At 38.5% G+C, this 7,929-nt stretch overlaps 1 protein-coding gene across 1 annotated transcript; it reads right to left on the minus strand.

Annotated features, from left to right (window-relative positions):
- Positions 1-1,781: 1,781 nt before the first annotated feature.
- LOC138835555 (olfactory receptor 2G2-like) lies at positions 1,782-2,726 on the minus strand. The gene has a single exon (XM_070034042.1). It carries the CDS (start codon positions 2,724-2,726, stop codon positions 1,782-1,784), a length of 945 nt encoding a protein of 314 aa, XP_069890143.1.
- Positions 2,727-7,929: the final 5,203 nt, after the last annotated feature.

The raw sequence follows: 7,929 nt of genomic DNA on the forward strand, positions 1-7,929 counted from the left end.
AAATGGGAGCTTATGGTTTAGCTGTGATATGTTAATTCTGAGTTTGTTTTAAAAATGCACAGCATAGTTCACTTAATATAATTTTTCCAAGTCTTTCCATTTCATAACAAATGGGGCTATGACATTCTTTCTGATGGAGGGCACAGAATTCCCTTTTACATATATATACCACATTTTCTTGATCTATTCATCTACTGAGGGCATCTGGGTTGGGTCCATATCTTAGCTATGGTAAATAATGCTGCAATAAACATAGTTGTGCTGGTAGCTTTAGTATGGCCTTGTTTGTGATCATTTGGGTAAATGCCCCAAAGTGGGATTGCTAGGTCAGGTCATAGGGAGCTCTATGTAGAGTCCTTTGAGGAACCTCCATACTGCCTTCCAGAGTAGTTGAACAATTTTCACTGCACCAACAAGGCAGTAGTGTTCCCTTCTGTCCACATCCTCTCCAACATCTGTTGTTATTAGAGTTCTTGATTTTATCCATTCTAGCTGGGGTCAGGTGGTATCTCAATGTTGTTTTGATTTGCATTTCTTTTCTGGATAGAGAGGTTGAGCATTTCTTCATGTGTCTATTGGCCATTCTTATTTCCTCTTCAGAGAAGTTTCTTTTTAAGTCTTTAGCACATTTATTTATCAGGCAGTTGTTTCTTTGAGGATTTGTTGGCTATGTACATATGACCATATAAGATGATGTTAAGTGAAATGAACCCCAGGATAGGGACAAAATTTTTTTTCTGTCTTGCTGTTGTCTCTAACTTATTTATAATGTATCATGGATTTTTTTTGTTTCTTTGTATGTTTCTCCCCCCTGCACTATAACCCCTGTTTTCACTGTATTTGATTCCAGTGCCCTGCATCTTGTATATACATTTCTCTAATTTGGGGAAGGGAAAAACAAAATGCTTAAATAGGGATACAGGTTGACAGTTGACCCATTGTAACAATGAGATGGGGGGGGGGGAGTAGTTGTGGAGGTGGAAGGGAAGGGATGGTAGAGGAAAAACAAAGGAGGAGGCAACAATGCCCAATAGGAAATGTACTCATTACCTTGCTCATGTAACTGTTACCCTTCTTATAATATTTTTACAATAAAAACATACAATAAATAAATAAATATGCACAAGCAGAGGTGTTGTACCTTAAATAATTGAATGTGCAGAGATAAGAAAGGTTTGTGCTGAAATATAAATCTGGATAAAGATTTTATTTTTTCAAGTAATTACGTTTTAAGAGTTGCATTCTGTCTAAACCACAGGGAAGAGAGAAACACAAAACTTCAGACACTTCTAAAAGAGGAGCAGAAGTGCAGCCATGGAGATCAGTTTATTGTGTGCGGCTGGGGCTCCACAGAGGCTCAATCAGAAATGCAGTTGGCTGAAAGAACAATGTCACTGATAAGGGTTATAAGGTGTGTTTTAAGTTGTTCATTGAAACACAAAATACTTTAGTTTCTGCCAAGGAAACAATTATAGTACTATCCATGTAGCATATAGTTAAATCCATTAAACAACCCACTAAATAACACGATGCCTAGAACGGTAATCTCATTTTAACTTGTACTGCTTAATTTTGTTCAACCTTATAAGGAGAAGATATGAAGTTGTGCAAAATATTCCACCTGCCCAATTCTGAAATCTAAGCTCCAATTGAATTTTCCTACACAAAACATACTTGCGGAGTCATGATTTGCAGAATTTGCAGAATGACCAAATCATTCATAAAGACACCCCCGTTAAAAAAAATGCATCATAATGTGCCTCTCCCAAATATCTTGATAATCAAAAAGTGCGGCTCAACGTTTTATTCCCTAGAATTTTCTTCAGTGCTGCCTTCACTTCCTTGTTCCTCAGGGTATAAATAAGAGGGTTCAGCATGGGGGTCACCACCGTGTAGAAGAGGGAAACAAACTTCCCCTGGTCCTTGGATCGACTCTTGGCAGGCTGCAGGTACATGAAGATGATGGTTCCATAGAAGATGGTGACCACCAGGAGGTGGGAGGAACACGTCCCAAATGCTTTCTGTCTCCCAGTAGCTGACTTGATCCTCAACACCGCTTGGGTAATGTAGCCATAGGAGACCAAGATGAGTGACAAGGGCAGCACTAAGAATAAGACACTAGCCACAAAGAGCTCGGCCTGGTTGAAGGTGGTGTCCACACAAGCCAACTTGATGAGCACAGGGACCTCACAGAAGAAATGATCCACTCGGCGGTGTCCACAGAAGGGCAGCTGCATGGTGAGGGTGGATTGTACCAAGGTGGTGGCCACTCCACTGAGCCATGCCATAGATGCCAGCATCATGCAGAGCTGGGGATGCATAGCAAAGGCATAATGGAGGGGTCTGCAGACAGCCACATAGCGATCGTAGGACATCACGGCCAGGAGAACACACTCAGTGGATCCCAATGCAAGGGAGACATAGAGCTGAACCACACAGCCCCCATAGGTGATGGACTTATCTGAACCTCGAAGGTTGACTAGAAGCTGAGGGATTATGCTACTGGTGAAGCACAGGTCCAGGAAGGAGAGATGGGACAGGAAGAAGTACATGGGAGTGTGGAGCTTTGAATCCACAAGGGACACTAGAATGATGGTAGTGTTGCCAAGAAGGGTCATGAGGTAAAGGAACAAGATTACCCCAAAGAGAATCAATTCTAACTGAGGCCGGTCTGAAAAACCAACCAGAATGAAGCCAGGGAGGTCACTGTCATTACCCCACCACATTACTCTCACTGTTCAGAGACAGAGTCACATCCAGCAAAACCACAAGGATTTTATATCAAATACTTAATAGCTTCATATCTGAGAAAATATGATTATGTATAAATATATGAAAAGACCAAAGTAGAGAATACCAGTAGGCTGTATCCTTCATTTTTTCATCAAATATCATGTCCCATCTGGTGGCTGCATGTTTTCCATACTCCTTGAAGATAAAAGTTGAAAAAAATCAATCAGAAGTGAGGTTTTCCTTAAGTTTGCAAACATCATTTGTACTAGTATTGGGACTTGAACTCAAGATCTTACACTCTTGCTTGGCTTTTTTATTCAAGGCTGTTGCTCTACCACTTGAGGTGTACCTTCATTTTTGGCTTCTTGCTAGTTAATTGGAGATAAACATTCTCTCCGATTTATGTGCCCAGGCCACCTTTCAACCAAAATCTCAGCTCTCTGAGTCGCTAGGATTACATACAAGTTGGACCCACCAATGCCTGATTCAATATCAGTTTTAGGAACTATAAGAAATACAAGAATATAGGATATTCCTAGAGTTCACCAAATGCACAAATAAGTTAGGTATGACAACACATGTCAGAGTGCATGAGATAATATGTGTGTTATGTGGATATGCACAGGGCATGAGCAATCTGCACAGGGAAGGTTCAGAACGAGTTGAGGGAGTGCTTGTGTTGCGCTCACAGAGTCAAGAAGAGAAGCAAGCCAAGTCAAGGGAATTAGTTAAATATTTGAGAGTAGGAATGGGAAGGGGAAAATTGGGGATAATGATGGAAGGGGTGATATTGATCAAGAAGCCTTTTGCTCAAACCTGATTTATTATAACTTCTTTGTACAATTTACTCAATATAAAATAAAAATTAAAAATCAACATCAAATAAAATAATAGCTTGAAAAAATTGAAGAAATATGTCATAAAATGGTCATAGGGAAAACAAGGAACTAGGTTTTGGGAGTAATTACTATATATACTGGCTTATCACATAATAGAATAAAGTTCATGCAAAATAAATTTGAATTAATTTTTCAAGTATCAGAATGATCAATAGACATTACTTGATGAGCATAGACCTTGTCAAAGTGTTATTGTTATTACTTGTACTCAGCACTCCATGCTGCTGAGCTTTGCTTTGCGGGTTGGTAACAAAGATAAGGAAGTTCTCAGGCTACAGGGGTTGTAGAGGGACATGATAGGGCCTGCCAGTCCTATGGTGAAGATGAAGGCATGTGGGTAAACTCTGTTTAATGTATTCAGTTGAGTATTAGAGCTTGCAGCCAGAAGACTTTCATCTGGTTTACAAGCACCTCAGTGTGGCTAAAGTTCACTTGTAGGCCTATGCCACCTGCTTCTAAACCCATTCTTTCCAACAGCACAAAGCCACTACCCATCACTACCCATACTCCAACCTCACACTATTTTATTCATTGCCAACTCTTACCATTCAAATTCCACTAGCTATATCCACCAGGACATTTTTATATTTGTTAAAACTTGGTTCAAATAACAGCATCCATTTCCATTTCTTTTGGGAATAACCTATATTTATTTATACATTATTAGCATCAAAGTATGGTGAACATAATGTCTCATCTATCTTTATTATCAATGTCTAGTATATTCTCCAAAAATGTTAATGGTACACCTGTTTATTGAGCAGTTACTAAACTGAAGCTATATGGTGGGACCATAGCAATGGAGCAGAGAGAAGACTGATGAAAAGGTAAGAGGATGCTACTGAAAGAGCCACCTACAAGCCATTTTGAAAACAATAGTATTTCACAGAATGGATGTGTATCCCTCACCAAAATGAAATGGAGAGTACTGTCCAAGACACATATATCAAAGATACCACTCAGACTTTTACAAAGCACAGTATCACTTCAGAGAACAGGTATGAATACCACACTACTATGCACATGGACAGATGTTTAAATATGTCTTTAAGAAATGAAATAGATGAAATGTGTGTATATGCATGATTAAAAATGATGCAGTTGTTTCCATTTATTACATTATTAGTGTATATTAATTTTCATATACTATCCATTTAAATATAAACACAGCAAAGAAAGTGTTTATGCTGGGTTTTATTTGTTTTTTTTTCCAGTGGGATTTTCTTGTTTTGTCACAATGTAGACCAGGCTGCCACAGAACTGACAATCTTCCTGTTTCAATTTCCTGGGTGCTAAAATGAAAAGGTTATGTGCCACCACACCTAACATTTGCCAACTCTCTAATGCAATATGCATATGCCATTATTTCAATAATTCTATAAATATTTACTGAATGAGTTTTCTATTCTGCCTTATGCTAGATATCAAGAATACAAAACAAGAAGATGTGATTTTCACTGTCAGGAATCTTGTTGGCCAACTGTCTATGCAGTATTTATCCTGACAGAATATCAGGACTGGGTAGTATGTGTCACCATCCAAAGATCCAAGAGATGAATGAGGAGGTAAACATCCTGTTCTTGGGGTGGTCACTGATCACCTTCACTTACCTTGGGAAATGCTTTCATATCTTTGGAAGGAGTTATCTCTGAGTAAAAGTGATGATCTTGTCATAAGTTTCTCTGCATCTCCATTATGTCGTCATGAGGAACTGAAATTATATTTGCTGTAAATATGTTGGAGCATCTGAACATTGACTCAACAGTAGAGCAAGCAGCATTCAGTGACCATGATGAAATCAGAGAGGGCTTTTCCAGAGAACTCACAAAGTGTCAGGCTTGGCTCTGAGGACATCACTTACAGCAATCTATTTCATTCTATTCACTGTGAGTACATTTCTTTTATATAACAAATGAGAAAAATGAAACTGAAAAGGTAAATATATCTTCCAAGGATACTTTAGTGAGAGAGTTAGTATTTTTTAGATATTAAAGAGCTTCTCAACTGTGCAGATCTTCTGGGTTTGAGGAGAAGTGTTACAAATAAACATATATATTGCTATTAGGATACCACTGCTTCCCTTTCAAAAACGTGACATCAGCACATTATTCACTGGTCTCAGCCTTCCCTAAACTGTGAAAAGTTCTCTGAGTTCAGCCTCAAAACCATCACTGTTCCAGATCCTTGAGACCCCTCATTTAAACACCTGTTCATATTGCATGACCTTAGGTAGGAAACGTTGTCCTTCTGGTGCTGTATCAATTAGTATTTAGGATTCATGCATCTAAATGCGTCTCATCTGGGAAGTTAAACATGAAAACATGAGCATGGCCAATGACAGGTGGTGCTCTGATAGATATTAGAGACTGGCACTGATCCTGAGTAAAGGCTTGAGGGGAAAAATGTAATGGTTGGTAGGAACTACAGTATAGTTTTGCAGCTTCTGAACCTGGGGATATATACCTAGTTATAGCACTTGAGAAAGATCATGTTTAGTGTTTAATTCCAGATGGTGTTTTCAGGTGCAGGTGCAGACCAGAGGTCAGGTGGGGATAGAGAAAGCAAAACAGAGGGTACTCTTGTCATCAACAGGAAGGACACAGCTAGATCTAAGCACATTTACTGTGTACCGTGAGATTATCTAGTTGCACATTAAAAGTCACTTCAGTGTTACTTAGGGAAGAAAAGGCTACTAGAACAATCTATATAATTACCCTTAATATCTGTTAATACTTACACTAGCTGCAGGATGTGAAATCTTCAGCCAAGAGTGAATAATCTCTCCACTCACTTCACTCCTGCAAGCTATGGTCACTGAAGTTTTATCTTTTGGTGATTAATGCTACATTATTCAGAAGTAAAATTGGAAGATGGAGAGGAAAGTTTAACAGTGAAAAAGTTGGATTATAAGACTATTTTTATTATAATGCACATTTAATTACTGTCCAGGGGAGAGGGCATCTTTGCTACTACCTGATCTGACACTTAAAGAAGTACAATTAAATATTTAGTATTCTGAACTCACAAAACTGAAGAAGACCCAATATTTTTATCAGTTTTCTAAGGCACTAGCACCTTTTGAAGCATTTCAGTAGCCATTTTATTTGTTTGTTTGTTTTTTCTGATCCTGGGGTTTTGAACTCAGGCTCTGGGCACTGTGCCTGAGCTTCTTGTTGCTCCAGGCTAGCTCTCTATTGCTTGAGCCATAGCACCACTTCTGGCTCTGAGTTGTTTAATGGGGAAAAGAAACACATGGACTTTCTTGCCCCAGCTGGCTTCAAGCCACTCAGATCTCTGCTTCCTGAGTAGCCAGGATTATAGGCCTGAGCCACCAGTTCCTGGCTCAGTAGCCAACTTTTTATAGCACACTAATGGTTCCCTTTCAGAAATGCATTACCAGCTACCTTTTCTGTGCACATGATGACACACATTCAAAGTAATCTGCTAGCAACTCATCATAGTTCCTCTAACTCAGTTGCATCATCATATGTTTCCATTTCTACCTCTGGAAAAAAGGAAATAAAAAGGTAAAATTATTTTTAAAATTTTTAATTAGGTTTATTTTTAACCGATTCACAAAATGATAAAAATTGTACACATCATGAGTAAAATATGATATTTTAGTGCACAGGTGCATTCTTACACCAAGATAAACATGTCTGTCTCCTCGAACATTTATTATTTCTTTAGGGTTGCAAACTCAAAATACTTTCTTGAGGCTTTTGTAAACATACACTTTATTATTATTTTATTATCACAACAGAATTCATTGCTTTCATTTAACTGTAATTTAGTAAACTTTGATCAACTTTTGCCCATTGCCTCCCTCTCCCTACTCTCTCCAGAGTATGATAACCACCATCCTAAATTTTAAATTCAAGAAATTATGCATTAAAACTCTTTACAGCTGGAGAATGAAACTGCTGCAAGTACCTTAGAAAGAGTTCTCTGAAGCAAGGAAGTTGTTTTCCTACCAGGGTAGCACTAAAACCAAGCCTCTTACCATGTTCTACCCTGAAAACATGGTCATTTCCTTTTGATAAAAAGAATTATAGAGGATAAGAATTATAAAGGATAATCTATTTAGATTATCCTTTAAACTTTGAAGAACTATGGCCAATAGTAACACTCTCTTCCTCTCTGGGTGTCCAGAACATAATCATACTGCATTAGGAAGCTGCTGATTTAACTGGATGTGTTCATTCTCCAGAGAGATCTCACATCACCCCTCTGGGATACCACGCCCCACCAGGAAGTACTTATTAAACACAAGATGGTCAAAGAAAGAAATGCACTG

Source organism: Dipodomys merriami, unplaced genomic scaffold, assembly GCF_024711535.1.
Source record: "Dipodomys merriami isolate MVZ:Mamm:240054 unplaced genomic scaffold, mDipMer1.0.p SCAF_24, whole genome shotgun sequence".
Lineage (NCBI taxonomy): Eukaryota > Metazoa > Chordata > Mammalia > Rodentia > Heteromyidae > Dipodomys > Dipodomys merriami.

Bases quoted from the DNA above. Each gene is read 5' to 3' on its own strand.
- LOC138835555 (XM_070034042.1), bottom strand. From the start codon at position 2,726: ATGTGGTGGGGTAATGACAGTGACCTCCCTGGCTTCATTCTGGTTGGT.